We start from the raw sequence: 18,089 nt of genomic DNA, 5'->3' as shown, positions 1-18,089 counted from the left end.
ATCTGTTTTCTAAGGATTAGCTATAGCGAATGTGAATCTAATCACTTTAGTTAGTAACCAATGAAGAATTAATCCGATATATTTACCATAAAATCATCCATGGGAACAAATGATTCGAACCTAAATAGAAGGCCTTTTTAATCATTGAATTTGGTTGATCTTTGTTTTCTTAGCTATTTGTTGCTTAGTTTGTGTGTTAGTAAAGTATTTAAGTTTCTAGTCTTGCAAAACTAGAGAAAACTTTTTTTAGTTGTTTTATTTAGATAATATTAGCATTTATTTTAATTTTTTACCGTTCCCTGTGTTCGATACCCTACTTGCTTGAACTATATTACTAATCGATAGGTACACTGCCTTTCGTGTGTTTATTTTGTGTCTAAGTTAGTAGGATTAAAACTAGTTGGTCACCCTTATTCATTGGTAACTTATTTAGCATGGCAGCTGAGCAGTTCTCATTAAGAACTACCTTTTTCACTTCCTCCATCTTCCTTCTATTCCTAAGAAGTTCCTTAAGGAATTTTGCATATTTTGGCATTTGTGCGACAACTTCGATGAAGGGTATGTTGATTTGAAGAGCTTTGATATGATCATGAAACTTCTGGTACTCCTCTTCCTGCTTTTCTCTCTTAGCTCTGGCTGGATATGGCAATGGAGGCTGAAAGGGCTTTTCAGGAACCTGCTCTTTTGGGTTTGGCAGTGGACTTGTCGAGTCCATATTCTGGACTCGACGAGTAGGCTCTGCAGATTGAAGGTTTGGATTTTGGTATTGAGTTTCTGCATCCTCCTTCTGCAATTATTTGGGTGCTTCATTCTGAACAGGGGCCAGAGGAGTGATTATCTTCCCACTTCTTGTTGTGACTATGTTTATATGCGTGCCTTGTGGGTTATTTTCGGTTTTACTAGGAAGTTCGCCCGGTGATCTTTGGTTGATTTGTTGAGCAAGTTTCCTTAGCTGCGTTTCTATGTTGTGGATAGATGCTTGCTGGTTTCTAAGCATGGTCTTTGTTTCTTGAATTGCAACATCATGATCACTATGTCTCTTTTCTGAAGTAGCTACAAATTTGGTAAGCATTTCTTCCAAACTTGGTTTTCTTTCTTGTGCCGGCTCCTCCTTTTGGTAAAAACCTCTTCCTTTTTGCCTGAACTTCTCCTCCTTAGCCTTCTTGTACTCTTCATAAGGGAGCCACTCTTTCTTTGGTTTTCGCCAATCTTCATCATATCGGTCCCCACTTGAGTAACAAACTTGCACCTTCTTTTTTCCATTTTCATCCAAGTCGCAGTCTCTAGTAAGATGAGGCCCATTGCAGTTTTCACACCCCACCCGTATAGCATGTATCGTTTGGTCCATTTTGTCCATCCTCCTATCCATGTTTTTCAACATGGCCATCACTGCTGATAAGTCTTCTGAAGCTACATAGGTGGACCCCCTTGTTACATCATTTCTTGGATTATGGTGTTCTCTAGAATGCTTAGAGAATTCTTCAATTAGCTGCTTTATCACTGGAGGTGCCTTCTTCGTAAGTGGACCTTGCGAGTCAAGTAATTGCCTTGTGGTAACATTTACTCCATCATAAAAGATGGAGACTTCTTGCTGACTATTGAGGTCGTGATGTGGGCAATTCCTTAACAAGCTCTTGTACCTCTCCCAAGCTTCATATAGTGACTCTCGAGCTTGTTGTTCAAAGTTGGCTATGGCTTTCTTGAGCTTGGATATCTTGGATGGTGGGCAGAATTGATCAATGAACTCTTTTTTAGCTGGGCCCATGTAGTGATGGATCCGGGGGGTAGTGACTTGAGCCAATCCTTTGCAGCACCCTTCAAAGTAACCGGAAGCATGCGAAGTAGCTGAGTTTCCCGAGGCACGTTGGGAACATTGAAATAATCAGCTATATCATTAACTTCATCCAAGTGCTTGTAGGCGTCTTCGTGATCTTTGCCAGTGAAAGGGATTTCTTTAAGTAAAGCTAGGATATGACCCTTAAGCTCAAAGGTAGCAGTTGCGGGAATTGCGGGTTGCACAAGTCCCGGGCCAGTGTCATCGCGCATCCTTTTCTTCCATTCCCCCATGGGGACTTCATGGATATTAGCCACAGTGATAACTAAATCGTCCTCAAAGTCGGATTCATGCTCGTATGTAGGCTCTTCTTCTTCCTCAGTCTCGTACTCGGTGTCTTCTTTAATTGGGTCTTCGATTGTTAAAGAGGCGTTGGATGCTCCTGATTTGCTACTCCTCTTCTTGCTGAAAATGGACTTGAGGTTCTTTAGTGGAGAATTCTTTGAAGAAGCGGATTCTCCAACGGCTTTTCCTTTGTTCCTCCTTAGTGCGGATTCCGAGTCTTCGAAAGGAGGAACCAGAGGTGTATCAGATCCTCGGGTCATTAAACAACTGCAAACAAACAAGAAAAAAAAACACGTAAAAAGAACAAAAATGAAACAGAACGAAAAAGAGAAATAGTTTGGCAAACAGCAGGATACTCGCCGAGTAGGTGCGATGCACTCGGCGAGTAGACTGTTTAAAACCAAAAAAATTAAAACTAATTAATAGACTTCTAAAAAGAAACTCATAGCTCTAAAACCTAACCTACTTACCGTATTACTGAAAAATAACTTTGTGCAAGAAAAACTCACACAAAGGATCGATAAAAATAGGAATTACATTTAATTTTGGAACCGTTCCCCGACAACGACGCCAAAAACTTGTTGTGTGTAAAATGCACTGGTTTTATTCCTACTTTTAGTTGATAAATTAAGCACACAAAGGCAGTGAACCTATCTTTTAGTGGTATAGTTGGATAAGTAGGGTGTCGAACTCAGGGAACGGAAATTAAACTAATAACTAATTTTAACTAAGCAAGTAATAAAAGTAAAAGAGTTTTTCTCTAGTTTTACAAGACTAGAAACTTAAACATACCACTTTAACACTTAATTAACTAAACAACTAAGACAAATAACAATTTCACCAAATTTGATAAAGGGTTTCTGTTTAGGTCCAACCAATTCACTCCTATGGTTATTTATAAGGTAGATCAATTGTTATTGGTTACCAACTATAATTGTTAGGTTCATGTTCATTAATACTAACCCTTAGACAATTAATCAATTCAAGTAGTGGCCAATTGTTTAAACTAATTAATTCCCTAGTTCAATTATTTGGATTAAATAAGATTTGTAATTGGTTAATCAAGTTGGTGTTTCAATTTACCTCTTGTTTGTTGGTTTCTCAAACAAGCTCACACATTAATTTACCCATTCTCTTATTAATCCTAGTTTCATATTCATTATTCCTAGGCATATGATAAAGTGTTCACATAAACCTATGAGGTTAACAACTAAGAGATGTTCATGCAGCTTAATTGTCTTCCAATTAACAGAAAATAGTTGTGGTTAATGCATAAGGTTCTTTAACAAACTTAATTTAATAAAATCACCAATAAACAATCAATCAAAAAGTAATAACTAAACCATAGGAGTAACTTGGTCTTCTTAAACAGAAACAAACGAATTTAGTTCATAGTCACAGTAAAAACAAACTCAAAAACAAGTTTAACTAGGCTAGACATGCTTAAATTCTAAGATTAAGTGGAATGTATAACCTAAATTGCCTTGATTCTTCAAAGGATCGAAGATTAGGGTTTCTCAGATCTCCAAAGGTTTCTTCAATCGCAGGTGCAGCTCCCAAAAACACCAGAAGTCTCTCCAATTAGGATAAAGGTTCGATATTTATAATTGTCACAAAACAGGGGCTACTCGGCGAGTAGACTCGTGGACTCACCGAGTACAGGTACAATCCGTATATTGCTAGGAGTCTTGACTTATCTTTGAGAATATTCTTGGGTACTTGCCGAGTAGCCTCGTGGACTCGCCGAGTTAGTGTGCCTTTGTTCCTCATTCTTCATTCTTTGGTCTCTAATTGCTTCTCCTTGTTCCCTTTTACTTCCAAGCATGTCTTTTGGACTGAAAACAAAATTTAAACATTATTAAGTAACTTTTGTCCACATTATGCACATAATTAGCTAAAAATGAATAAAAATGTATGCTAACATATGACTAATTATGCTAAATAAGCTACCAAAGAAGAAGGGTGACCCGAAGAGCTTAACTTTGCCTTGCCAATTTGGTAACTTGGCTACCATTCATGCTTTGGCCGATTCGGGAGCAAGTGTGAACCTCATGCCATATTCATTCTTCAAGAAGCTGGCCCTCCTGGAACCAAGGCCAATTCGTATGGTGATTCACTTAGCAAACAAGACAGTCACTTTTCCAAGAGGCATATGTGAAAACTTAATGGTCAAGGTGGACAAGTTTGTATTTCCCGCAAATTTCATAATTCTAGACATGGAGGCGGATCCTCAAGTCCCGATCATCCTTGGAAGACCTTTACTCAACACTGCAAGTGCTATGGTAGACATGAGGGACTTAAAGCTTACTTTACGGGTAGGAGATGACTCAGTTACTTTTGGGGTTGATCAAGCTATGAAGTATGCAAGGAATAGTGATGACATGGCGTTCTCAATTGACATGCTTGATGAATTAATGGAGGAGTGAGAAAGTGAAGATCCCAACAAGTCCACCATTTTTGATGAAGAATTTGATGCTGAAAAAGACTTAATGGAGATCGAGCGGCTGCTGGAAGAAGCTGAGTTTGAAGAATTGATGAAACAGTCTGACAGATCAACTCGCCGAGTAGGGCCGATTTACTCACCGAGTCCAAGCGAAGAATAAATGGAAATCGTGAATTCAGCTTCTAACTCACCGAGTCCCTTACCTGCACTCGGCAAGTACAACCAACAGAACCCAAAAACTGAGCTCAAAACATTACCAGAACATTTGGAGTATGCTTTCCTTGAAGATGGCCATCTAAAGCCAGTTATCATAGCCTCTGACCTTTCCGGATCTGAAAAGGAAGAACAAGTTCAAGTTTTGAAGAAGCGAAAGCGGGCCATAGCATGGAGCATTACCGACATCAAGGGAATCAGCCCCTCTTATTGTTCTCACAAGATTAATCTAGAAGAAGGAGCAAAGCCGGTTGTGCAGCACCAAAGACGATTGAACCCAAATATGCAAGAAGTGGTCAAGAAGGAAGTGGTCAAGATTTTATGGGGATTATATATTCCATTTCCGACAGTCCGTGGGTGAGTCCGGTCCAAGTGGTGCCCAAGAAAGGAGGGATGACGGTCATAACCAACGAGAAGAATGAGCTTATTCCGATACGAACCTTAACCGGTTGGAGAGTGTGCACCGATTATCGAAAGCTAAACGATGCCACTCGTAAAGACCATTTCCCCTTACCTTTTATTGATCAAATGTTATAAAGATTATCAGGCCATAGTTATTATTGCTTTCTAGATGGATTTTCGGGTTATTTCCAAATACCCATAGATCCAATGGACCAAGAAAAGACCACATTTACTTGCCCAAGTGAGACTTTTTCTTATCGACGCATGCCCTTTGGGCTATGCAATGCACCCGTGACATTTCAAAGGTGCCTGACAGCCATATTCCACGATATGGTGGAAAAATTCATGGAAGTCTTTATGGACGATTTTTCTGTTTTTGGATCTTCCTTCCATGATTGTCTCACAAATCTTGACTTAATGCTTGCTAGATGCGAAAAAACCGACTTGGTCCTTAATTGGGAGAAATGTCACTTTAGGACAAGCCAAGATTGATACGATGGGTTCTACTTCTCCAAGAGTTCGACATAGAGATACGCAACAAGAAGGGCACGTAGAATGTAGCAGCCGACCACTTTTCAAGGCTTGAAAACCCGCAATTGCAAGAAGATAGAATTGGAGATGACTTCCCAGACGAGTACATTATGGTGACCCTGGGAGAAGAGCCATGGTTCGCAGACATAGCTAATTATTTAGCTAGCAAATACATCCCAAAAGATCTTACCAGCCAACAAAAGAAGAAATTCTTTTCTTAATTAAAGTATTACTTTTGGGATGAGCCATACCTTTTCCGAAGCTGTGCAGATGGAATCATACGAAGATGTGTGTTCGGGAAAGAAAGCCGACATATTTTGGAGCATTGTCATAGCGGGCACACGGGTGGACATCATGGAGCACATTACACTGCTAAGAATATCTTTGACATTGGGTTTTACTGGCCCACGATTTTAAAGATGCAGCCCAATTTGTGAAAGAATGTGATGCATGTCAAAGAGCGGGAAACATTTCATCACGAAATGAAATGCCACAACATAGTATTCAAGTGTGCGAAGTATTTGATGTGTGGGGGATCGATTTCATGGGACCATTTTCCATGTCCAAAGGCAACAAATACATCTTGGTGGCGGTGGATTATGTATCCAAGTGGGCGGAGGCACAAGCTTTGCCAACTAATGATGGTCGGGTGGTGGTGCGCTTTTTGAAGAAACTATTTTCAAGATTTGGAGTCCCAAAAGCCCTTATAAGTGACCGAGGCACTCATTTTGCCAATGATCAAATAGAGAAGGTGCTAAGAAAATATGGGGTATCCCATAAATTCTCTACATCCTACCATCCACAAACTAGTGGACAAACCGAAGTGACAAATAGAGCCTTAAAGAGAATCTTGGAGAGATCGGTGGGGAGCAATCGGAAAGAATGGTCGGATAAGCTAGATGATGCACTTTGGGCATTCCAAACAGCTTTCAAAACACCTATTGGTACTACACCATATAGGCTAGTTTATGGAAAGCAATGTCATTTACCAGTGGAGATCGAGCATAAAGCTTTTTGGGCTTTAAAAGTGTGCAACTTCAACATGGCAAAGCTCAAGAACAATCGGTTAATGCAAATGAATGCTATTGAGGAACTTAGGAATGATGCTTACACTAGTTCTCTAATTTATAAGGAGAAAACTAAGAGTTGGCATGACAAGAGGATCAAGGGAAATAAAGAGTTTCATGAAGGGAAAAAGGTGTTACTCTTTAATTCAAGGTTAAAACTCTTCTCGGGAAAACTCAAGTCAAGATGGGATGGTCCTTTTCTAGTGAAGAAGGTGTTTCCACATGGTGCTATAGAGTTATTATCAAAGGATGGTACCCCTTTCAAGGTCAATGGACATAGGGTCAAAAGATATGAAGAAGGAGTCCCAAGAAATGAAGACATGGAAGAAGGGCTGTTGATGGAAGGGATTGCAGCAACGTAGAATAGGAGGAGTCCAGCTAATGAATCCTTAAAAAGAAGCGCTTCCGGGAGGCAACTCGAGTCTAGAGTTTGCATTTCTTTTTCCTTTATTTTCTTTTAAATTTCTCAGGATCAGTTTTATTTTCATTCTTCTTCTGAAAACATGTTCAAAATGATTGCTTGAGGGCAAGCAATGCTTAGAGTGTGGGGTGGTGGTTTAAAAATAAGAAAAAAAATCAATTTTTGTTCAAACTGCAAGCTTTACTCGCCGAGTAGGGGCGATCTACTCGGCGAGTACTTGCCCGAATCCCAAGAAAAACGCGAATACGCGGATCTACTCGGCGAGTAGCACTTATCTACTCGGCGAGTAGATAACTTACACAGACGGTTTATAATCTGTAAAAAGGGGTTTCATTCATTTTTACCCACACACTCGCCGTGCACAGCGACCCTCAAGCCATTTCTTCCAAATTTTCTGAATCTTCAACTTTCAAGAGTAAAGGTATGATTTCTACACTCAATACTTGTCAAAGGTTAAAACTTTATCACTTCTTAGCCCTTATTTTGTCTAAAATCCGGATTTGGGGATTTCCTCAATTTCTAGGGTTTTGATTTTACTATGAATTAGGAGGTTTTAGGCAAAATTTCTTTTGGATTAGTATTTATTGGACTTATTACAGCAAACCCCTATGCAAAATTGGGTGTTTTAGATGACCCATATAGGTGCGGCATGAATCTGGTCCCGATGTTCATTCTACTCCCCGAGTAGTTCATGAACTCAGCGAGTAGGGTGCTACACAGATCTATGTTTTTCGATTTTAATTGTTGGGTGTTGTTTGTTTGTGCTTTCTTAATGTTATTTTGCAGAAACCATGTCCAGAAGAGGTCAAATTTCAAGAGCGGGAAGCCAAAGAGACATCCCATGGCTCTCTTTTCGCCATATCACCTCTAAATCATCTCAAGCCCGCGCCAAAAACAGATTAGAAGCTTTGAAGTAGAAAGAGATCCACTTACCTAATGTAGTAGAATGGGATTGGCTGGGGAAGGTTGGGCTAGAGGAGGAATTGACACCATACTTGGTGAAGGAATGCAATGTGGGGGATTCTACCATCATATGTGATGGTTGGTTACAATTGTTCAAAATCCTAGAACCGGTTTTCGCTGAATTGTGTTGGGAATTCTTCGCTACCATCTCATTCTGGGGTGGTAGTGAGTATTATAATCCAAATGCAATTTCCTTTTCTCTTGGTGGGGAGCTGCGACAATGCAGCATGGCTAAGTTTTCATGGAGGATTGGCATCTATGACCGAAGTACAATGTTAAATGAAGACTTTGAAGCTTTCTTTGAAGATTGCCACAAAGATCTACCCGAAGCAGTGGTTGCTTCCACTTGGTGGAGTACTATTGCCAACCGGGTGTACATCCCATCTTCCGCGCAGGAGGGCCACATCCGTTCACCGATCCACCGTCTCATTCATCGTTTTGTCGCCAGCACGATTAATATGCAGAAGGATGATGACAAGGTCCCGACCCTTGACATCTTCTATCTTTGGAGCATTATTACTCCCGATGCTTTTTGCAACCTCCCTTACTGCATAGCCAAATATCTTGTGGAAGGGGCTGTTAAAGAGAAGGTGACCTCCAAAATCAATGGATGAATGTTTGTGACAAGGCTTGCAAAATCATGTGGGATCTTGGATTTGCAAGAAGCAAGGGCGCTGACGGTCAGTTCTCCCCCTCCATTCAACACTACATTATATAGGAGGGCAAGGATTGTGGAGAAGTTTGCAGATTCTTATTCTATCCCACATGCGGATGAGCCGGTTATCCCCGAGGCGCCGGGACGACGGGTGAGGCAACGGAGTGAGCGGGTACGAGAAGACCCACCGGTTATTCCGGTGGAGGAAGAGAACGATGGGTGGAATCAAGTTGAGTACCGGCGATACTTGGATGATATTGGAAGAGGGGTATAATAATCAATCATTTGAGTATCTTTTCCAACAAATGAATATCGCCCCGAGACCAGGACCCGGTTATCCCTACATTATGAATTGGGAGGAAAGGATGAGGAGAGGCCATGAAGGAGGAGGAAGTGGAGCTGGAGGAACTAACTTGGAGGAAGAAGAATGAAGAAGTTCTTGTTTTGTGTTTTTTTATTTATTTTTGTGATGTGTGATTTGGACAAATGTTAAACTTGGTTAATTTTGTTTTTTTAGGACTTTTATTGCTTTCACTTGTGGTTGCATATTTTTCAGGATTGGAAGGTTAGGATGCATATAAAAGTTTTAAGGGTCAAGGTCCTAGTGAGGAAGTGAGGAATGTTCAATAAGAGTGCGAAGTTTTGTCATTAAGGTTTAGTCCGTTAGAGTTGGGAGTTATAGAGAGTGTTGATGCTGAAGTAATTAGAGGAAGGGTCACTAAATTATCCCAATTCAGAACCTTAATCGAGAAGAAAACGAGCTGGACAATTTTTTCTCAACACAGCGCCTACTCGCCGAGTGCACAAATTCTTCTCGGCGAGTACATGGGTAATTACGCGATACACTTGCATGCTGGCAACAAACTCGCCGAGTACACGAGTATACTCGCCGAGTAGATCAATATTTTTCGAATTCCAGAGCTGTTTTGGGCACTTTCATTGCAGTACTTGTCCATTTTTCGTGAAGAGTCATTACTGGAGGTTTCTAGGAGCTTTGACCTACATTTTTGAGTTATTTGCATGTCTACTACACGTGATTTTGACACTCAAGACATGGATGAGCTGCTGCTCCCATGTCTAAAGTCAATTGAAGATGGAGCTGAAGAGAAGAGATATCAAACTAGCGAATGCTACCCCAGGGGAGTTTGTTCCAATTCTCTCTATATTTCATATTTTTATTTTCGCATGATATGTAATGGGGACATTGCATAAAATAAGTGTGGGGTAGGGGGTTGGTTACATCTTAGTAAATTTAAAATCTTAATATCCTAATTTAGGTCTATTTAAAAAAAAAAATCTTGCATACCAAAAATGTGACTTAGGAATTAATTTAGAAAATTTTGGTAAAAAGTAATTAGGATTTCATGTTAGAATTTTGTTGATGATTGCATGAAAACCCAAATGTTTAGTTGAGCTTATATACTGTACCACCTGGTTCCTAGTATGAAAATTTTATCTAAGTATTTTGCATTTTTAGCCTAGGACTCGGCAAGTTGTAGGCCCGACTCACCGAGTACAGTCGGGATATGAGCACGTTTAAGTTGGCGACTCGGCGAGTCCATATTCTGGACTCGGCGAGTCCACGCTGTCTGATGAAACCCTAAATTCCAAGGGTTTGCACCCTATTTAAACCATCATATGCGCCCCCAAACTCGCCCCCTTCACCCTCAGAGCTCCCTATATCGTCCTAACCTCGTTCCTTGTTAGATTGAAGTGTTTTGGTGTGATTTCTTGAAGATTTTGAGAGGAAAAGGGGAGTAGATCAAGAGGAGAAGAAGGAGGTCAAGCATCTTGGTGTTATTTCAGAGATTCCTTGACGTATAACTCAGTTTCCTTCTGTTTTCATGCTAAGAGTCCCTTAGAGCTCCATTAAAGTCCCTCTTGAGCCATTTCTAAGCTTGTTTATGAATTTGGGTTTGTGATAAGTTGATTAACCTTTAGGTCTAGGCATGATTGAGCTCCAGGAGGTCGGATCTACTGCCTTTTTGGATCCATATTGCATGAAAGCCCTAGATCTACTATTTTAGTGCATTTTGAGCCCTAAAACCTTCATTGGTTTTTATTTACACGTAAAGTTGGAAACTTTACGTGTTAATCAAGCCCTAAGAACTCAAATCTATGTATGGCATGAGCTGGATTCAAGCAAAATCGAGTATATAGTAATTGCATGTGAATGACTCGGTGAGTCGAGTCGCGAGTCCCCGAGTTTTCCCCTTTTCGTGTTGCTGACTGGGGTTGTGAGTCATGGGGGGTGCCTCAGTGAGTCGGAAGCCAGACTCACTCATGGAGGAACTCGGCGAGTCAATGCCCTGACTCGGCGAGTCCAAGGCAATCTTCTTGCCTCAAGAACAGACTCGGCGAGTTGTTCATACAACTCGGTGAGTCTCAACATAAAATGTTTTTCGGATGAAGATGAACTCGACGAGTTGTTCATACAACTCGGCGAGTAGGATGAAGGACTATTGGACATCAGTTTAGAAGGAAAACTCGTCGAGTCAATGCCTAACTCAACGAGTAGAGACGGGATTATGGTCAATCGAATGGATAGGGACTCGACGAGTTGGCGAGCCAACTCGGGAGTCGGGTAAACTGGAAGTTGACTTTGACTTTGACTCTTGGCTTGGTTAGGGGTAGATGGTCATTTTACCCTGAGGTCGATTAGAAGTATTTGACTAAGTGTTTTGTGGGAATTATAGCCGGAGGATTTCCGGGGCAGCAGCAGTAGAAGGCAGTCAGTTCCCACGTAGATCAGCAACTATTTTGAGGTGAGTTAGTTTCCAGTAGCAGTGGGTCTAAGGCCACAATGCCGGCCCACTAGTAGGAGTTGTAGGATTAGATGATTGTCTCTGTGATATTCATCTAGGATGGCTACTACCTATGTTATGTTTATGTGCTGGTATGATATGATGCTATGTGCTAGTGACAGTAGGGGAGATAGTCCCCAGATTACCGGTCGATAGGGCCGAAGGGGCAGTCATGCCCAGCCATGCTAGATAGATTATGTGATATGTGTTATATGGTAGTGGTAGGTGGTGAAATAGTCCCCAGCATCCGGTCGAGAGGACCGAAGGGGAGACCAGCTCCCAGGTATGCGAGTCAGCATCCGGTCGAGAGGACCAAATGGGAGACCAACACCCAAATATGCTAGTCAGTATCCGGTCGAGAGGACCAATGGGGTAGGTCGGGCGCCCAGAAATGCCTAACAATATATGTATGTTGTGTGGTTATTTGGTATGTGGTACAGTGGGGGAACTCACTAAGATTCGTGCTTACGGTTTATAGTTTTGGTTTCAGGTACCTCTTCTTCGAAGGGGAAGGAGCTGGCGCGGTAGCGGCACATCACATACATGCTTTGTATTTCGCACTATGAGATCTTCCTGGGGATTTGTAGTCTGACATTGTTATGTTTTATAAAATGGTTTCCAGACACGCAACATCTTTTATGAAATGATATGATCGGTGAATGTTTTATTTCTAATGTTTTGCAAAGTATATGTTTTAAAAATTAAATTTTTGGCTCGTACTTTTGGGATGTTACATATACGTTCTAGTGCATTTGTGGCTTCCTTATTCTAGTGAAATCATGAGACAAAGAGACGACCTCGCTCAGCCCGAAGGATGCAATATGTTTAGCATCGTGTACCAGAAATTTATACGGGAAAAATATTATCGCTAGCCAATAAAGGATGAAGTTGAGCGCCCCTGCTTAAGCATGTAGGATTTTGAGTGAAAAAAGCGAGGTACATGTTTAAAAAAAAGAGAGAATTGCAAGAAAAGTTTGAAGAATTTTGGAGTAACTAAAGTGAAGATCAAAAGATCAAAATTCCAAGAAGTTCAAAAAACTTGAAGATACCAAAAATCAAACAACAAGTTGGTGAATTCAAAGAAATCAAAGAGCAAATGCCAAAGAAATGAAGAGTTCCAAAAAGCTCCAATGTAGTATCATAAATTGTAATTCTAGATTTTGTATGTTTGGGTTGCTCAACCAAAAATACCTTGAGGATAGGAGGTTTTCTGCGGATGGATTCGGAGGGATGCATAAAATGAGCATTGTTCCGGATGAGTGGGCGAATGTTTATGAGGATTGTGAGTATTTAGAGTATGGGGGTATTTAAGAAAATTTTAGACACAAATGCATGCCTTGCGGTCTTGGCATAATGCCTGGGTTAGATTGGGGTTGTCATATGTGGTTCTAATGTGTTAAAATTCAGTTTTGCTTGGGGGCAAGCAAAAGTCAAGTGTGGGGTATTTTGATATTTGCATAATTAGTCATATGTTAGCATACATTTTTATTCATTTTTAGCTAATTATGTGCATAATGTGGACAAAAGGTACTTAATAATGTTTAAATTTTGTTTTCAGTCCAAAAGACATGCTTGGAAGTAAGAGGGAACAAGGAGAAGCAATTAGAGACCAAAGAATGAAGAATGAGGAACAAAGGCACACTAACTCGACGAGTCCGCGAGGATACTCGGTGAGTAACGAAGAATATTCTCAAAGATAAGTCAAGACTCCTGGAAATATACGGATTGTACCTGTACTCGGTGAGTCCACGAGTCTACTCGCCGAGTAGCCTCTGTTTTGTGATAATTATAAATATCGAACCTTTATCCGAATTGGAGAGACTTCTGGCGTTTTTGGGAGCTGCACCTGCGATTGAAGAACCCTTTGGAGATCTAAGAAACCCTAATCTTCGATCCTTTGAAGAATCAAGGCAATTTAGGTTATACATTCCACTTAATCTTAGAATTTAAGCATGTCTAGCCTAGTTGAATTTTTTTTTGAGTTTGTTTTTACTGTGACTATGAACTAAATTCGTTTGTTTCTGTTTGGGAAGACCAAGTTACTCCTATGGTTTAATTATTACTTTTTGATTGATTGTTTATTGGTGATTTTATTAAATTAAGTTTGTTAAAGAACCTTATGCATTAAACACAACTATTTTCTGTTAATTGGAAGACAATTAAGCTGCATGAACATCTCTTAGTTGTTAACCTCATAGGTTTATGTGAACACCTTATCATATGCCTAGGAATAATGAATATGAAACTAGGATTAATAAGAGAATGGGTAAATTAATGTGTGAGCATTTTTGAGAAACCAACAAACAAGAGGTTAATTGAAACACCAACTTGAGTAACCAATTACAAATCTTATTTAATCCAAATAATTGAACTAGGGAATTAATTAGTTTAAACAATTGACCACTGCTTGAATTGATTAATTGTCTAAGGGTTAATATTAATGAACATGAACCTAACCACTATAAGTTGGTAACCAATAACAATTGATCTACCATATAAATAACCATAGGAGTGAATTGGTTGGACCTAAACAGAAACCCTTTATCAAATTTGGTGAAATTGTTACTTGTCTTAGTTGTTTAGTTAATTAAGTGTTAAAGTGGTATGTTTAACTTTCTAGTCTTGTAAAACTAGAGAAAAACCCTTTTACTTTTATTACTTGCTTAGTTAAAATTAGTTATTAGTTTAATTTCCGTTCCCTAAGTTCGACACCCTACTTATCCAACTATACCACTAAAAGACAGGTTCACTGCCTTTGTGTGCTTAATTTATCAACTAAAAGTAGGAATAAAACAAGTGCATTTTACAAAGAACAGATATGTTTTGAATGAATGATTGACAGTTGTGGTTTTATTATTAAATTAAAAACAATTTTTTTGGGTCGTTTCAAGTTGGTATCAGAGCCTTGGTTTGAGGGATTCGGATACACCCTCAGGTGTGTCTGGACTCAAACTGAGGAACTGGTATAGAAATTTTCAAAAAGGAAAATCGATTTTGTAAAAAGGCTTTGAGCAAAGAAAACAACTTTAGAAAAGTATAAAGAGAAGAGCTTCAAAAAGAGAAAAGGGTGTGGTGCATGCAATCAACCGAACTCAAGTAAGTACCCCAAATTACCCATACAAGTTTATGTTATGATATGAGTATGAGAACTGAATGATAGACTTGGAATGAGGATCTAGGAAGGATGCCTTATGTGCCTGTTATATGTGTATGGGCTTTATGAATTGCATGCTAGTATAGATTTTTGTTATATGGATAGAATTGCTTGATTGTGTTCTGGTTAGATTTCCTTTTTTGTCTGAATGCTACTTTCTTTGTGCTTTGTGGGACTCTGAGTGATGGGAGTTAGCCATTAGGTGAATGCGTCATGTCACATGTGACTAGGCTTAAATAATCTCAGCGTGTTGGATTTGGCCCTATTGCGCAGCTCTTGTCTGAGTCTAACCGTTGTAAGGACGAGTCCTTTACTCAAAGGATTATCTGACCCTCGTCACATGTGATGGTATTTAGGTAGTGGCTAATTGACATTATAAAGATACCTGCAGTAGATAAGGACTGGGTGCGGGTTGGAGGTTATCCTAGGGAAAGCTTAGGATGGGATTAGTGCTGGGAGCAGTGTTAGTAGAAGGGACTTGGTGGAGTTGAGGCAATTCTTGAGGAAAGTACGGATAGATGTAGAAGGTAGTATGGGCCCATACTACTGAAAGCAGAGGATCCGTACTCAACTCAAGAAGGGCCAAGATGAGACCAGGAAAGTTATAGTTAGTGTGTGATCCCTCGTCAGTAAGGAATATTCTAATGGCGGTTATGATATGTTTTTAGCATGGTGACGTTGCGTGAGAGACCAGTGGGCGGATCAGGCGCTTGAGAGGGATCAGGCTCAGGATCAGGAGCCAAGTAGCTCGAGGAGCGGATGAGGGAGTTGATATTAGCTGAGATTACGTGCAATATTCTAGACCAGATTCCTGTCATCTTTGGTTCGGTCAAGGAAGGTATTTTAGAGCTTCTGGATGAGAAGCTGGGGACTTTTCGCGCTGAGATGATGGCTTTGGTGGGGGCGCGTACCTTGAAATTCCGAGAGTTTAGAGCTTGTGGAGCTCCAGATTACCATGGGGCCTGAGACCCCATTGCTAGTAGCAGGTGGTTGGCTGAAGTCGCCAACGCTTTCCGTACGAGCCGGTGTCCCGAGGGGGACAAGGCCCGACTTGCCTCGTGTCTTCTGAAGGACGGAGCACAGGATTAGTTGGAGGAGGTTGGTCATGCTATTGGAGATGATGCCGCATTGGACGCGATGTCATGGACTGATTTCTCGGCTAGGTTCAGGGCCAAGTTTGCACCAATTGATAAGGTGCAACAGTTAGCACGGGAGTTTCAGGACCTCCAGTAGATTACTGAGACAGTGGCGGAAATCACCGCCAAGTTCAGAGAGAGGGATCTTCTTGTTCCGCAGTATGTCGCGGACGAGGAAATAAAGAAGGCCCGATATAACGAGATGCTGAGGAGTGACATAAGGGAATTTGCGAGCAGGTCCAACTGCAAGACGCTAGAGGATATGATTGCTCGGGCCAGGAAAAGGGAGATCGATCTGGAGCACATTAGGAAGAGAAAGTCGGAGGAGGTGCAGGTAGCCGCAGGTTCAGGCAAGAGACCAAGGGGTCGGATGTGATATCGAGGGATTATCAGTGCCGCAATCATTGTGGAAAGTGTGGCAGGACGCACGAGGGTGCATGCAGGGGTGGCAGTGGGGGTGATTTTGGCTGCTTCAAGTGCGGTCGTACTGGTCATTTCAGTAGGGATTGTAGTGCTACCACTACTCAGGGGTCAGACTTGATATGTTTTCATTGCAGTTAGAGGGGCCACAAGAAGGCCCACTGCCCGAGTTTGCTTTCGGCAGGACAGGTGATGGCACCTGCCCCTGCGACCTTGAGGATCACGGACGACCGTCAGGGCTGAGCAAAGGTGCTTGCAGTGGGGAGCAGGGCTTTCAAGTTGTCTACAGTGGAGGCACGAGCAGCATTGGGCATTGCGGGTGAGTATCTTTTGATTTCAAGTCAATTTTATTCTTGATTATATTCTTATGGTACTGCAATTATGTTAAGTGAATGTATGTGATGATTTTTCCTGTCGTGTTCGGATTATATGCCATCTGCATACAATGGGTTTTGGTCGATATTTCATAGTAGTACCCTCTTTTCTAGCTGGTTCTTAAGATGCAATCGCAGTAGCAGGTATGAGTGGGGTTTGGGAAGGGCCTTATTAGTTTTCAAGAGTGGTTCAGTATTGGAGTCGGTTGTTACTAGCAGTGGTAAGTGTAGGATGTTAGCAGACTGGCCTATTTTGATAGAGAAAAGGATCGGGAATCCTTCTTAAGTTGGGGAATGTAGGGGTCTAGTTAAATAGAAGTGGGGTAGAACTATTCCAGAAGTCAAGATCGGGAGTAAGTGTAATTTGGAATGCCTTCTGATAAGTAGTCGACAATTAAGACAACATGGAGAGTGGGGTAAGGCTGCGGGGTAGCCGCAACATTGTTAGTAGCTAGTAGAGGAGTGTGGGAGAGGGCCTATATCTCCTAGTTAGTGGAGTTTGGGCGAGGCCCGTATCTCCTAGTTAGCATGATAGAAATCAGGAAAGGTTCGTTCGCTGAGATCTGTAGGGAGTTAGCCTGCATAGCCCTAGAGAGGTGAGACCTTGGGAGAGGCTGCTCCAAATTATAATTGGGTGAGACCTATTGGCGAGGCCCGTATGTTTGTAGTAGTGCGGGTGGGACCTGGTAGAGACCTTAGGGTCAAGATAGGGTATTGAGGATCCCGGGACTTGTAGTGCCGGAGTGGCAGGATAGATAGAATGGTTGTAGATAGCTGAAGTTTCCTCGGAAGTCGCTAGGAGCGACTGAGAGATTGTGTTGGGGGTAGTAACCAGTGGGAGTCGGATAACCCAGTTATCAGTAGATTAGTTGGGACCAGGGTAGTCTCGGTTCATCCGGAAGGCGGATAAGGGTTAACACAATCTTAAGACAAGGACAGTGGTGATAAGAGAGGTATGGTATGGAGCAGCTAGTTGACCGGGGAGTGCAACGCCTCTCACAACAGGGTTAAATAATCTCACAGGGAAGGGTTTGACCCTGTTGCGCAGCTCTCGTATGAGTCTAACCTTTGCAGGGATGAATCTTTTAATCGAAGGATTATTTGATCCGTTCGTTGGTTTGGGTGCTCAGCACTAAGTTGTAGTAGTAAAAAGTATTCAATGTGTATCAGCAATAGTGACCAGCACTGGGAGTGGTTGGAGTAATGGGTACCGTGAAGGGTATGTCGTTTACAATGATAGAGGAGGTGGTTAGTTATGGAATGTTGCCTTGGGAAGGCTAGTAAACGCGCAAGGAAAAAGGGGTGAACTCCTTGGATGTCCAACATAAGTACTCGGGGAGTACCGGAAGGATTGTCGGTTGAGTAAGTTGTGTTCTCAGGATTGACG

General features: G+C 41.4%; 1 protein-coding gene and 1 non-coding gene across 2 annotated transcripts; both read left to right on the top strand.

The window, feature by feature from the left end:
* Positions 1–1,601: 1,601 nt before the first annotated feature.
* Positions 1,602–1,708, top strand: LOC145091145 (small nucleolar RNA R71). Its single transcript, XR_013702033.1, has one exon. It is a non-coding gene; the product is annotated as a small nucleolar RNA R71 (small nucleolar RNA).
* Positions 1,709–4,053: 2,345 nt separating this feature from the next.
* On the top strand, positions 4,054–4,545 carry LOC145089418 (uncharacterized). The gene has a single exon (XM_079027858.1). It carries the CDS (start codon positions 4,054–4,056, stop codon positions 4,543–4,545), a length of 492 nt encoding a protein of 163 aa, XP_078883984.1.
* Positions 4,546–18,089: the final 13,544 nt, after the last annotated feature.

The sequence above is a fragment of the Lactuca serriola genome, chromosome 2, assembly GCF_051521515.1.
Source record: "Lactuca serriola cultivar US96UC23 chromosome 2, Lser_US96UC23_V15, whole genome shotgun sequence".
In the NCBI taxonomy this organism is placed as follows: Eukaryota; Viridiplantae; Streptophyta; class Magnoliopsida; order Asterales; family Asteraceae; genus Lactuca; species Lactuca serriola.
The sequence above is the reverse complement of the archived record's forward strand: the minus strand, read 5'-3'. Positions and strand labels throughout refer to the sequence as shown.

What these genes read in the sequence shown, in the direction of transcription:
- LOC145089418 (XM_079027858.1), top strand. Translation starts at nt 4,054, where the DNA reads ATGCTAAATAAGCTACCAAAGAAGAAGGGTGACCCGAAGAGCTTAACT.